A 16071-nucleotide genomic window follows, 5' to 3' on the forward strand; every position below is an offset into this window, starting at 1 on the left:
GATCATATCTCAATATTTTTAATAATTATTAATTTAGGAATTCTTAAAAATAAATATTCAAGAATTATCCATTCTTAATAAATATAAGTACTGTACATTACATTTATTTTAAAAAACGATATAAAAAATTAAAATTAAATTAATTTCTATATGATCACTAAATAATAATACAATTTTATCAGTTTCCGACAAAAGACCTTTTACAGTGTTGTATACGACAGAGAACCAACTAACGTTTTTGGCCTCCACCAAGGCCAAGCTGACCTTAAAAACAACAGGCGCACCACTGTCCTGGTGATGTACGTTTCCGACCTGGAAATTCGGATGGACTTCCGGAGCACTAAGTTAATCTGGCGGGCCTTTCAATACAATCAAATATGGCACCTGGAGGCCTGGGAGATATATAAAGCCAACGTGGAAGGCACCTGCATCAACTTTAAGGATGGGGGCGCAATCGCGCATGCGTGGAGGTACCTGTTCAAGGAATTCGGACGGAGCCAGGCGGAGCGGTGAAATGCGACACGTACTATGTTTATTTCTCGGATGCATCGTTCTGGTGGTCTGGAGGGGGCGACATTTAGTTCTCAACCCGAAGAAGGCCTTGGTGGATGCCGAAAACGTTAGTTGGTTCTCTGCTGTATATAACACTGTAAAAGGTTTTTGTCAGTGACTTTGTGTTACTCACTGCAGTGTTAATAGTAGAAGACGTTTATTGTGTTTTATCAGTTTATTTGCCATTCTTTTAATTCTAAATTTGAAAACATCTTGAAAATCAAATAAAATCTTTATGTATCATATTATAAAGCTTAGAACTAACTAATATTCTTACTCAATAATAATTTCATAAATTTATCACTTTCTAAATTATAATAAAATACATTTCATTTTTATATGTGGTTTGAAATAAAATTATATTAGCAGAATTGCTTGTATAAAATAACTAAATGTATAAAGATGATATTTGCCCGACATTATAATGTTGGTCTTCAACGTAATAGACTAATAAGGAAACAATATATCCAAATATGTCATAATTAACTACAATGTAAACTTTATGTGAGATATGATAAAAGCCTAAACACCCTATATTGTAGTAAATATGATAGAAACATTACTTCTAAACAAGGATGTAAACAATAACTGTCGACACACTGTCTAATGGACAATCCACACAACAGTCACATTCCAATATTTCCAATTCAATAGATGCCTTAAAAGAAGCAGTTACGATTCGTTTTTTCCAAAATCTGTTACTTCGACGTCCGCAAAATCGACGGTCAATGTATACACAAATTGTATGTCATCTGTGTATGTAGAATTTTAATTAGAGTAACAGACCAATTCTAAGTGCAATTCAATTACAATAAGATAAGATAAAAATGTAAAAAGGTATTTTTATTCAAAAACATTTATAAATAAAATACGAATTAAGGAAATCCACTCAATTTCAATATTCGTTATTTTTATTACGATAAAGTTTTGAAAAAGAAAAATTAAGTTGAAATCATCGCTTTTTATAAAAATCAAAATTTCTTTAAAAATTCAAACTAAAAATTAGTGATTTAAATTAAAAGGGTCGTGTTATTATTCTACCATCAAAATTAACATACCTGAAATTCTGGTACTTTTCGAAAGAATGCAGCCATTAACGTTAACAAATCCTGGGCAATCTGAGTGTTATTTGTACATAGTGCACTCTTATTTGTAACATAGCTAAATCCTGTTCCAACAGGATTGTCTATGAAGAGCAAATTGGCTTTTTTTGTCTGCAATGAAAAATGTATTCTAATTAAAAACCAATAAATAAATATTAAATAATTAAATTTGTGACTGAAAATTATTTCATTTTCTTAACTATAGCTTATTATACTGTAATGCCCAAGCACTATGTTTATTATTATTTTTCATTTATTCTGTTTTCCATGTATATCCCGTCGGGTTTTTTCTTGTATTATTTCCACAGTATCGCACTGTAAACGGGTGTTACCCGTCATATTTGTTGATTGGTCGATAACCAAGACTACGTGTTTATACGTCGTACCCAATGGCGGGAGGTATAAATGTTCCAGCTCTCGTCCAATTCGGCACTTTCCGGTTACTTCTTCGAGTCGGATCGACGGTTAAGGTCATATAGGAGCGCCCGTTCAGACAAAGGAAACATCGATGGACTTAAGACCGTTATTTTCGTCGTGTTTCTTCGTGAAAAACATGGAAAAGTTTAATTTTTCTGACCTTGCAAGATAAATCTGACAGTGAAGCAGAGCATTGTAAGTTGCTACCTGCTAGGAATTGAGGACAAGATGCTTAAAAGTAAGTCTAAATGCACAAATTTCTAATTTTCATTTCAAAAATCAAAAGAAAAATGTCAAAGCCAGATAGCATGGAGTAACAGATACGAGAAGTATGCTTATACTTCAATTGCACTGTTGTTCAATGAACGCAATAAAAATCGTAGGCTTCCATAAAAAAGTACACCAATTTATTCATTTAAGTATTATTCTGAAATTGGAACTATCTCCCAAAAACATTTAAGGGAATAATCAGAAAACTTCTTGTAATTCAAAATAAGTAAATTGATATACTCCTAACTGAAAACATGCTGACTTTTGTTGTCTTTACATTAGAGGTGATATTGGGTAACTGTACATATTAGAAAAAGCATTGTTAGTTTTTTCTTTTTTTAATATAATGGCATGAATAGAAATAACATTTATAAAAATTTACAGACCTATAGTTTGCATTTGGGCTAAAGTTCTTTCAATTTTTGTTTTTATGAACGGTCCTCACAACCCCAGAAGGAATCATAACTGGTTGTCACTCTGATACAATTCCATATTGAAATGTATCTTCAATATTAAATTTTGACACAATTTCAGATATATTTCAAAAGGTAATTATCCAATATTTTCTTCTGTTAAAGAAAATTTACACAAAATGACTGTTTACAGATAGTAGAGCTTCACTGCATCATATTTTAACAAAAAAATTAATTATACTGTTATTACACTGTTCGTATTGTCTAGATTTTCAATTATAAAAATATTTTTCTCAAAAAAAAAAAAAAATTAATTAATTAATTTAAAACAGATAACAGGAAATTTTATATATATGTGGTGCCCGTCCCCCCCGCTAGCGACATGGTCGAGCTGAACGTCGTGCGCATCCATTCCGGCGCATGCGAAAAAAGACGACGACAGTTAGAGAAGAAGAAACAAAGATGTGTCCGCTTCAAGACGATTGCCCAGCCATCCATAGACCCCATATATATATATAAAACAGAATTTGTTGCATATAGACAAATATTTAAGACAAATAAAACAGCATACAGAACTGTCAGATGCTTCTTTTATTTATTTAGATGATATGTTAGTAAATGAACACCATGGCAAAAGTGGAGTAATGGTAATTTATTCATAGTTGCCAAATTCTTATTGGTAAAGATTACTTATTAATTTTCCTTCATGCTGGAAGTACACAGTGCGGCAATTATATTCCGGGACTGGATCTATAAAAATGAAACAAAACAATTTTATTCAAATCCTTTTATTAAATTATTCAAAATACTCTCCTCCTGCTTCAATACACTTTTTACAGCGATTCAATAGTGATTCAAATGCCTGCTCAAGCTCAATTTTCGGTATTGCCTCTAATATGCGCGTAGACTCTCTTTGGATGGTTTCAATATCATTAAAAATGCGTCCTTTCAACTTCATTTTCATTTTTGAAAATAAAGAGAAGTCACATGGTACTAAATCGGGGGAATACGGCGAATGATTTAACACACAGACTTGATTTCGTGCCAAAAATTGATGAACAATCAATGATGTGTGACTCGGTGCATTATCGTGTAACAAACACCAGTCATCAGAATTGCGATATTCTGGTCGAATTCGACGAATTCTTCCCATTAATCGTTGTAAAACTCCCAAGTAGAAAGCAACAGTAACTGTTTGACCCTGTGGGACGAACTCACGGTGGATGATGCCTTTGCTACCGAAGAAAACAATGAACATCGTCTTGATTTTTGATGGAACTTTTCGTGTTTTCTTGGCTTGAGGTGATGATTTTGACTTCCATTCGGCACTTTGACGTTTTGTTTGTGGGTCATATTGAAATCACCAGGTCTCGTCACCAGTAACAATTGATTTGAGGAAGGTTGGGCTGTTATTTGCTGCTCGTACAATCTCTCTGGAATGTTCCAGTCTCATCAATTTTTGCTCTTGGGTTAGTGTGTGCGGAACAAATTTAGCACAGACCTTTGTTTTGCCCAAATCTTCTTTAAGAATTTGTCGTATTGTCTCTTTGTTAATGTTTAATGCCTGTTCCATCATTCTCAGTGTCGCATTGCGATCGTTGGATACAAATTCTTGCACTTTTTGAATCGAATCTGCTGTTCGAATTGTTATTGGCCTTCCCACACGTTTGTCGTCTCCAGTGATTGTCTGCCCTCCAAAAATCGCTTGTGCCACTCAAAAGTCTTTGACCGTGATAAACACTCACTTCCATACACTTTTTGCATCATTTTGAACGTTTCTGTGGCACTTGTGCCAAGTTTAGCATGAAATTTAATAACAGCACGTTGTTCCATTATTGTTTTCCGACATGTAACAAAATAAACTGATAAACAAAATATCAAAAACAATGATAAATATCAACCGATTTAAATAAAAGTTTTAGGTTATGTTCATATATGTCCAAACTTCATATGACATAAAATTTAAACAGATGTCGCTACTGGTTGCTGAGATATAGCTTCAGTCCCGGAATTTAATTGCTGCACTGTGTATAAGTGGTTTTGTATTAAATGCCAAACTCTAATAATTATCAGGATGAAATGTACAATGCTTGTTTTTATGTGTGTTTTGAAGAACAGCTTTTGCCAAATATTCCAGAAAAACGTGTAATAATTATGGGTAATGCATCTTATTATTAAAAAGATTTATAAAATGCTTCATCATCAACAACAACACAAAACAATGACACTATTATCTGGTTAAATAAAGAAGGACTCACTCTTTCTTCCAATATGCTCAAGGCAGATTTATATAACAATGAAACTATATAAATCAAAAACAAAGTTTATGTATGAATTTGATGAATTAGAAAAGTCTTGAAGAAATGTTTTACGTTTACCTCTTTATCACTGTGATTTAAACTCAAATTAATCTGGGCACAAGTGATTCAAATTAACGCAGCATCAGTTAAAGCAAAACATGCGTTGTTTAAACCTGCTGATATAGAGGAACTAACGTCGTCTGCCATTAAAAGCATTACAGCATGCAATTGGGAAAATACGGTTAAGCATATTTTAAATATTGAACAGTTATAATGGGAATTGGCCCACTTAATGTCAAGTCATTTATCATCAATATTTCAGAAGATTCAGACACCAGTAGTAGTGAGGATGATGTTAAAAGAACAAAAATTCCTGGAATGCTCCGATTTATTGTGCATAATTTTAAAAAGTCCTTTTAAGGACTATTATAACAGTACTTTACAGAACAAACATTTTGATAAAGGGTAGCCAATTTAATAAAACAATCATAAATTATGAATGAAAGTAAAAAGAAAAAAAATTTGCTGACAATTATTCTCATTTATTATATTTGATGAAATGAACCAAAACAGCCGATTGTCAATAAAAATATAATATTATAAAGGCCAAAATTTTAAAATAGCATTAAAAAATCTTTAGAATTATAAATTTCAGCAAACAAACAAACATACTTTATTTTTTTTTTTAAAGTAGTGAATTTTCAAGCTGCTAACAAGACAGAAGCAAAATAATTATCACCTGGCATGTTTCCATTCACTAAAGTGATCGACTGATTCCCTTATTGAAAGAACTGATATCAATATTAGTTTCATTTTGAACTGAATATTTTAATATGATAAAAATCAAAAACAATAAGATTAATTATTTTTTAATTTACTTACCCAAGTTGTATTTCTTGGAGTTAAATCTAATTTAAGTGGACCAATTTCCATAAAATTTCCATATCCAGTTGATGATGCTCCAGGTCCTCCCTTAAAAATAGTTCAAACTTTCATTAAATAAACAAAATAGAATCTTATTAAACATTTTCCTGAAGAGAAATATCAGTTAATAAGATAATTATAGAAATATTTATATTATTTTTATTTTGTTATCAATAAGAATTTAATTTAGCATAAACATTAATTAAAATTAAAAATATATAAAGCAAATCACAGTTCTTTCACAGTTCTTGTATACAGTAAGACTCTGCTTAACGCTGCCTTGATTAACGCCGATTCGATATAATGTGGTCTGTTTGAAGCCTTAAAAGAAATGCTCGAAATTTATGCCGATTCAAATTAACGCAGCATTTCATTGATTCGTATATAATAAATTATTCCTGAACACAAACCAGTCAGCAAAAGGTAGCAATATTTCCTTAAATCTATGTTTGTTTGGTGCAATTTTGGGAAAAATACACCGTCATGGATGCCATAGGCAATATCGACTTTGCTTGGCAAGAATTAACTGATAAATGCATGAACAGAGCATGAAAGAAGTTATGGCTGGAGGTATCCAAAAATTCTCAATGAGAAGAGTCTATCGCTATATCGTTAGGTTGACAATTTGGTCAACCTAATCAATACATCAGGAATAGGAGATGTAAACGAGCAGGATATTGGGGAGTTACTGCAGGTTTCTGGTGAGAACATTCCCAACAACAACCTTTAAGAACTGGCAAAACAAGGAATTCATGTAGAACTGGAAAATAGTGATTCTGAAAATGAGGAACCCAAAGAATTTCTCTGCAGATTTCCTTAATAAAAGTTTGGTAACCATACCAAAATCATTGATCAAATTGTAGCAAATGATCCAGATTTTGAAAGGACTGCAAAAGCAAGACGAGGCATTTTGAATATGATCTTCTGCTACCAACATTTGCTTAAGGAGAAAAAAAAAGTGACAAATGAACTACATAATTTTATTGCAAAAAACAAGAATTTCAGAAGAGCCAGAACCTTTATCACAGAAAATGAACTTTACATATCTTGTGTGTTATTTAACATATATTATTATGCAAATTAATATAAAAATAACTTAAAATTAAAGTAAAATTTGTTTATTTTTGGTTGCATATTCCCCTTTCCATATTTACTCTGTGTTAAAATGACTTCATTTAACATTGTTTCATTTAGCGCTTTGTCGTCTAGGAACATATCCCCCCGCGTTAAGCAGGGTCTTACTGTATTTGGAAAATTAACGATTTCTTAAGAATTTGATTATTGTAGAAATTTAATGCTATAGAACTACATCATATATCAATCTTCAAATAATTGATTTTCATAAAAAGAAAAAAAAAACAAGCATGAGTTTAAATAATGTTCTAATGTTAAAATTCAAAATTTGAAACTCGAATTTTAAATGTTAAAAGATTATCTACATTCTTTTCCTTGATTTTTTTCTATTTATAAAATCATTGAAACCCTTTAAAGATAGACTCTAAACAGCATTCAGTTTTTAAATAAACAAGCATCATTTTTCTATATTAATTAAAAACTCAATAGCAATCATCAATATAGTCAATAAATAATCCTCATATTTAATGGTTCAAGTGTTGAAATTATCGCAATCTTTAATAAATTTTCTAAATGTATCTGTTTTAAACATAATGTTAAAAGAAAATGTTAAAATATTTTCTGAAATTTCCATCAAAACTGAACTAAAAGTTGGGTAGAATGAATATACAGTGGATCCCCGATATAACGTGCATGTCGGGCGGGAAACAACACCCGCGTTATAAGGTGAATCGCATTATACCGAGCGGTGCAGTGTAATGCAGTTCACCTCTTTACTTTAGCAATAATGTCAAGCTTTTCTTTCACACTGTAAGCTTTTCTTTTACTCATCACGCATACAATAATTAAACACTATTCAAAATACATTCAGAAACTCAATACATACACAATTACTCAATACGCAGTAACAATAAAATGTGCTACTCACTAATGCCGCACGGACCCGTATAAACGTGTTTGAGCTTATTGCGTCGCAAACGTCGCCCGCGCTATAATCGAGTGCGCAGTATAGTGATCAGCGCTATAACGAAGGTCCACTGTATACTTTTTATGTACAAGAAAAGTTTCCTATAATAATGTTTAATGGATTTGAAAAATGGCAAATGCTTTTATTGCAGGCACACAAAAGAAGTAAAAAATGTTTAAATCTTAAATCATCAATCTTAATCAATTGTTTTATTAATGATTTTCTCCACCTTATATGTGGATTGACTTATCAAAATGCATAATGAATCTAGGAATTATACAATCAATTATACAGAAGTTCAGAGCACCCACAAAGTTGGAAATTATTAACAATAAGCTGTCTAGTAATTTAGAAAATTATGTAGTTTGTAGATAAGTACATGGTCAAAACATGTATATAACACTTTAGTATTTAAGCAGAAACTCATTAATGTTAATTACATCATAAATCACTATATAATCAAAATACAAATCTACTGATGAGCTATTACATTTATAAAATAAACCAAAATTTTGTGATGTGTTTCTTTGTCAGAAACAAATACCAAAATAGAATCAAGTCTGTTTTCTGTTTCTGACACTTGATTTCCTAACTAATGACAATTTCCATTAATAGCATTTAGTGTTTAACGGTACAGTAGAGTCCTGGAAACTCGGCCTAATGTGGACCGAAGGGTGGTCGAGTTTGTGAAAATGCCGGGTTATTGAGAATAGGGTTAAAAAAGAATAAGTACGAATGTTTCCTCAGAAAATACTGTACTGTACTTGTATGTATTGTTTGCTTGAGAATACAACAGAGAATAAACTGCCCAAATACCCTTAAACAAAGGAAAAATACATACTTATGAAGGCCTAGAGCCTTTACTACACAAAAATGAAAATTATTGAATTCACAGTCATTCACATCAAGTTACGCAACGGAGTTAAGAAATCGACTAACCCTTGCAAAGGCTGCAGGTAGACTGAACGGCTGAGCGTGCGCCGGCATCAGACACGTGGTGGAGTGGGAGTGTGGCCGAGTTATCCAGACTGCCGGGTTATGGAGTGCCTAGTTTTCGGGACTCTACTGTATTTCTCAAACAAAAATAAATTCATGCTAATGGGATTCTAACTTTTATTACAAGTTTAAATCTGACATCAATGCTAATACATTAACCAAATTTTATATTCTTGAATAAAATATTAATATGTTATTCATAAAAATTGTAATATTAAATGATATAATATTTTATTTTAAAATCTTTCAAACTAATTATTTCTTTTTAAAAAATTACATGTGATACCTACTTGTAACCAAATGACAAGAGGATATTTTGAATAGTTTTCTTCTCCTACATCGGCATAATATAACCACCAAAACATATACGCATCTGGACGAACATTAACATAACTCCAAGCTTCTTTCCCATGAGCATTTATAGTGCCTACATAATAATATTTTATTTTAATAATATAAAAATTATTATTTTCAGTTATTATTTATAAATATATAAAACAAGTTTTAATAACATTAAAATCACTCTCTCTCTCTCTGCATGCCATATCAGAAATCCTGATGTCAGCGAGCACCTGGCACAGGTTAATAAGTGGTAAGGCGCCAAGGTGTGTCCAGGGGGAAGTTACAACCAGAGTGGTTCCCCGTTGCCTTCTCTGGTGCACGATGTTACGCGAGGGGAAATGCCTTCCGGGAGGTCTTGTAAGGAAAACTGGCCCCTATTCAGGTGTTACAAACGTGGAGAAAACCCGGAAAACTCCACATGGCCAGCCCGTCCAAGAGCGGCGCGAACCCATGACTGAACTCCCGGTGTTTAGCGACAGAACTGCTTGGCCATTGGTGGGCCTTAAAAGCACTAAAGCTTCAAAAATCAGCATGTTTATTCTATTTAACATTTTTTTGAGAATTAACTTCAATCTTTAGAGTATTTAACAATTTTCTAAAAGTTTACTCCAAAACTTTCTTAAAATTAACTAACAAATTCAATTATAACAATATTCAAGTATCTTCAAACAACTTCAAGAAAGCTATTTATTAATAAATTATCTTCGAACTTGGAAAAAAAATGAAATTTTACTTTAGACATTACAATCAAATGTTATTGATATTTAGCAAATGTCTGTATATCCAGATACTTTTTATATACAATTCATGTTCTTGAAAACATTGTCAATAGCTGTTACATGATTGTGGATGAACCAGATTTTCTGACCAGTCTTGCTGACAGATGAGACAGGATAACAAGAGTCAGAGTTAGGAATAAACGCAATATGCACTTTAGGTCGGTAGAGAATCCTCATACAACACAATCCATGTCATTTTAGCATTAATTCAGTATCAGCATTTGACAGGTATTATTGGAAATAGTTTAACAAGTCCCTTCAAAATGGAAGACAGAATTGGAGGTTTCAAATATTTAGATTTCCTTGAATATGCTGCTCATATTGTTAGCAGATACACTACAAACATATCAATAAATGTGGTATCAATTAAATGAAACACCAGCACATTCTATATGCACTTTACAGTAGTGATTAGATCAGCATTTCCCAGCAATGTATCAGAAGAGCTAGTGTTGTGTGACACAGAACCACTCCACAGTCATGGTTTGCATGCTGTATGAATTTGACACCACTGGACTTTACCTTGGAGTTGTATAAAGGAAGTATACAATATACAGTATACAGTTATGAGATAAGGAAAAAAAAAACAGAATAACTTGTACAAATAATTCATGATGCTGTAAAAGCATGACAGCATCAGTTATTGAACATTCAACATCTGGTATATCAGCACGCTGAGATGTGCTTGCATGAGATAGAAGGGCATGTTGAAAATCTGCTCCATTAATTAATTATCAAACATTGTGAGACAGTTTAACGATTCAGTCTTGTTAGCATGGATGCTCTATGTTATCACTAACATGAAGAATGTATCTGCATACTGTTCAATTGATAATAATTAAAATAGTCTCCTTTGAAGTGCTGTTTTTACTAAATCACAGCAATACAATAAAACTTTCTATACTTTACTGACTTTATATAAATTCCTCTATACGTCCTATTTGGTTTACCTTATATTTTGAAACATCCTGTGTAAATTTCTTTGAAGCAACTGATCGTGTGTGTTGTTTTTAAGCTTCTTTTTTTGTCAGGATTGTTATTTGTAAAGTTAATTTCTTTAATGATTAAACTTAAGCTTTGAAATTCACTTTGAAGTTGATTGCATATATTCTCAACTTCATTAGTTGTTTTTAAATCCTAAAATAGTGCTTGGCAGAAAAATAGTAAATCAAGTGAATCCTAAAACATATCACAATGATGCAAATACAAAAAAAACTAGTAATTATAATATTTTAATTAATTTATGGTTATGTTTTTGGCTTATATATACTGGAAGAGGAGATCAGAATGGAGGTCCGGGTAGCGTAACTGGCAATGTGTCTGCACGGTAGGCGGGAGTTGTGGGTTCAAATCCTGCTTCGGGCCGATTCTTTTTTTCCAGTTTATTCTAAATTAATTAAAATATTATAATTACTAGTTTTAACAAGAGATTGCGCCTAATGCCTAGCTCTAATACCAAATTTAACCCGTTCATTTATGGCTGTTGTGAGTGTATTTGCTTATATTATCGGGTTTTGTCGATATACGAAGGCTATTTTTTAAATAAGGTCCGTTTTTTAATAAGAAGAAAAATACTGTAAATATCGTTAAAATATATTTTTTTCCATATTCTACATACTTTTATCTACTGTTCTACATAATTTCCATTTTGTTTAAGCATTTGTCATACCGCTCAACAATTTTTTGAATTCCGACTTCAAAGAAATCTGCCGCCTGTCAAGAAGCCCAATCCACGACTGCAGTTTTCACTTCTTCTTCGTCGTTGAAATGTTGACCACCAAGGAACTCCTTTAAGTATCGAAACAAGTGAAAATCACTGGGTGCAAGGTCCGGACTGTGTGGATGATCGTATCGAGTTAAAACAATAAAGAACTGTTTAATATTTGTTTTGTGATCCTCAGAAAGCAGTCTTGGAACGCACTGAGAAAACAATTTTTGATAATTCAGTTTCTCCGAAACAATGGTATACAAAACCGATCTTGAAATCTGTGGAAATTCAACTGATAACATTGAAATCGTGAATCGTCAGTCCTCTCGAATTTTGTTATCCACATCACGACTCAAATCTTCAGAAATCAGAGAAGGTCGGCCAGGGCGTGGCTCATCATGCACATTAACTCGCCCATCCTTGAACATTCTTACCCATTTTCGAACTTTACTGTCACTCGTAGCATTATCACTGTAAACTTCACAAATCTGACAGTGAATTTCCGCTGCTGCCAAGTTTCTTGCATTCAAGAATCGAATAACAGATCGTATCTCACAGTCGGCGGGAGACTCAATTTTCTTAAACATTTTAAACTTCTACAGCTCAGCATACAGACAGACGATATGGCTGCAAATGGCGTCAAAACGCGCGCCAAGCTTGCTCGGAGCAGAAGCGTATGCATACTGCCATGATTGCACATTATTCTCACTTTCATTTACAAACGGACCTTATTTAAAAAATAGCCCTCATATATTTGTACTCAGGATTTAATCTTGGGAAGTGCTGAGTTAAACAGATAAAAACCTTTTTAATGCAAATTGAATCAAATTTCCAGCTTATGTGACTTTGTGTGTCGTCATTGCATAAGGATAACATGCAAAATCATCAAGTGTTCCATATTTTTCAAGTGAAAATAAGGATATTTTGTTTTGACTTTTGACTAAGATTTCCTCTCTTTGCTAATCAGGAACTTCACCAGTATAATAAGTCCTATTAATAAACAAAGTCCAAGTAGACAATATATACTGAGAAATGTAAAAAGTAAGGACAAAGAGATAAAAAGTATTAATAGAGCTTTCATTTACTCTCATTTTTACACATCAAATTTAATATTTCCATAACTTTGACTCGCAACATTTTCACTAGTAAGTCAGTTTGTGACTCACTGAAATTTGATTTTGCAACTATCAGTATCATTCAGTAATTTTATATGTAGTCCAGCAGGATAAAAAATGCCGTTCAAATGTTTTCAGAGTACACTGAAGGCCTTCAGGAACAAACAAGTTCTAAAATGGAACACTGACACATAATAGAACATGAAGTTTGAAAACTTGAAATGATGGAATTCTAGGATTGAATGCTATTATGCTGTCAAAATTAGCAAATTTTATTAGATACATACTGGATCACAATAGGCTTGCCTTGCTCTAGAAATGGATTTCTCATGCTTGTAATTGATACAATTACCCTTCAATGTAATTTAAAAATTTCCATGGCTTCCATATGTGAGGACCGAAAGTCCCCCCGTTCTCCCCCTTTTTATTATAAGATTAATATAATTTTCTAATTGTGATTTATATTATTTTATAAAATATTATATAATTTTTATCTATGTTAAAACATACATTTGGTGAAAGGAAGACGTTTCCGTTTAGAACTTCCTTGCAGATGTTAACGGAACTGTCCCACACACCAGTTCATCCTCCGCACCATTGTTAAACTTAATTATTACCGATTATTTACCTTAAGAAAACCCTTTTGTTTATTACAGAACGTTAATAGATAAAATTCTAATATAACTGTTATATTTATTTGGATGTAAGAAGACCATAGATATATTAAAATTGCAAAGATAGAAAGGAGAGGATTTCACTCCCCCCTTTCAAAACAAAGGAAATAGAGTTCCGTTTTTAAGATCTTTATCGTTAACAAAAACGGGTTGACGTCAATTGCCTTACCCCTTGTTTTATCTCTATTATGATGTAATATTGAAAAATTTTGATTGGATAAGGCGACAGAATATTATCAAAATTCACGCCGAAATCGAGGAGTTCGCTGAAAACTTTCATCGCAAAAGAAAGTCATTAGGGTTCTCCAATAGATACGAGATCGCCTGAAGATTTCGATTGAGAAGACACGGCGAAAAGGGGTCTCCAATAAATAGTCTTGTTTGCCTAAAGCTTTCGAAGTAGAAGCAAGGGTTAGTTCTCCAATATAGATATAGGAGCTCATGCATAAGGTGGAAGATAAAGGCTTAATATTATGTGCCAAATAGAAAATCATCTAGATTCATCAATAATGAGGTATTATGATCCTAGAATATTGTTGTAAACTCTCTCTCTCAGTGATAGGAAATAGAATCAGACAGACATAGATTTGATTGAATATGTTACAATCATCCTTTGTATTCATTTTATTTGTCTAATTAAATATATAATTGTTACTGTTATAAATTGATACATCTCTGACTCAAATTTTTAGTAGGTCCTTTCCAAACTCACCCATCGTCCCTCCTACTCGTTATTCCGCGAGATAGATTTAAATACTAGTGGTTATCCGCGTTCTAAATGTGATAACCTGGTGTCAAGAGAAAACGTCATCTAGGGTTTTTTGCGAACTTCTGATAAATAAATATAATAACTCGAGGAAGCCATCCTGAACTTCCGAGTAACCGTTTTGCAACAGGGTCCAGTAAGTGGTATACAAGATAAGTTCATATTTTCTATACTCCGGCAGAATAACCTCACACATATATCTAATGTGTTCAGCCATTGCTGTTGTCCCGAAAAGAGATATACTGCAGCAATGGAACCACATCTTCATTTGAGGCATAAACAGAGAGGGTGATGGTAGCCTTCCCATGTGCTGTCACACCCATGTTCTTTAATCCATTTCAATAAGGACCTTTTTGTTGAGCCAATGTATAATAAGTTCCTATCACACCTATCGTCATGTATCGAAATCAGAATGTCGTGTCTGGTATATGAGGGTATGGAATCGAGAATACAAATACTGTATGATGCAGTGACCAACAATCTAACCAAAGTTGGGCTGCTCTTCACTTAGTAAAGGTTAAGATGTGAGCAACTTGAACAAGTGTAAGCATACTGGATTGGCTCTGCAAAGTTGTAACCTCATTGACAGATAGACAGTCTTGAAGGGCACGAGTCTTACCAGAGCTGCCACATGGGCATTTAGAAGCCTAAATTTCTAAATTCTAGGTGAAAAAGTGACAAACTTAGGCTTACGCAAATATGAGAATTTAGCCAAAAATTTTGTGCAAAATGAGCATGAAAGAAAACATTTTTGGACATGGGACAACGAAAAAATCTGGCCATCCTGATTCTTATTTATAAGTTTGTACGACATAGTAGTATTGTATTTCTTAACAGTTTTAATATCTGTAATATATTTCGACTTATAATATTGTACAAAGTACACAATAACATCCACAAGTTATATCAGTCAGACTTTGAAACTGACTGATGTTATTTGTGGATTACTTAAATTGACTCATATTTACAAATCTAACGAGTCACTATGATTCAAAGTTTTTTTTATTACAAAACAAATGTTTTCAGCCTTCTTTAGTGGTCCACCTCAGACTATCAAATAAAAAAACATAAGACTAGGAGATAAAATACCGAGCATTCCAAATTATAACATTCTATAGCTTTGAATGATGTTTTTCAAATGAAAAATAACCATTTGAAGCTATAAAACATTATAATTTGGAATGTTCAATTTTTAGCTTCTAGTTTTATCATTTGATAATCTGAGGCGGGTCACTAATGAAGGTCAAAAACATTTGTTTTGTAATAAAAAATTTGCTGGGAAAAGTGAGGAAGTTGATCTATTGTGACTTAATAGCAAATACAGTAGACCCCCCTTATAACACAGTAGATACGTTCCGTGTTATATGAATCCGTGTTGTACGAGTCACTTAAATACGTGAGCCAATCACAGCCCGACACGTGTGCAGTTTAGGGGCTACCGCTGTTTGAAAGGTTTTCTTCCATAAAATTAATCGATTCTAGACTAATTTGACTCAACATTTCCAAATCACATATAATTTTTTGGGAATAATCCATATAAACTATGCTATAAACAAAAACTTGTAGGATTACTTACCGAGTGCGCACCGTTTGACGATGCCATTGCTTAAGCTTGTTTTCGTCGCGGAGCGGCTCATTGAACGGCGGACGCGTGTTTCCCAGTCATCGAAT

At 32.8% G+C, this 16071-nt stretch overlaps 1 protein-coding gene across 1 annotated transcript in view; it reads right to left on the minus strand.

Moving 5' to 3' along the window:
• Positions 1–16071, minus strand: part of LOC136989178 (retinoid-inducible serine carboxypeptidase-like) — a 35843-nt gene that overhangs the window by 14469 nt on the left and 5303 nt on the right. The window contains exons 2-4 of the mRNA XM_067287260.1: positions 9307–9443; positions 5938–6027; positions 1611–1766 (exon numbers count right to left, since the gene is read on the minus strand). Of these exons, the coding sequence (XP_067143361.1) occupies positions 1611–1766; positions 5938–6027; positions 9307–9443 (383 nt within the window). The remainder of the gene's footprint in view (positions 1–1610; positions 1767–5937; positions 6028–9306; positions 9444–16071) is intronic.

The sequence above is a fragment of the Centruroides vittatus genome, unplaced genomic scaffold, assembly GCF_030686945.1.
Source record: "Centruroides vittatus isolate TY-2023 unplaced genomic scaffold, ASM3068694v2 scaffold_450, whole genome shotgun sequence".
NCBI lineage: Eukaryota > Metazoa > Arthropoda > Arachnida > Scorpiones > Buthidae > Centruroides > Centruroides vittatus.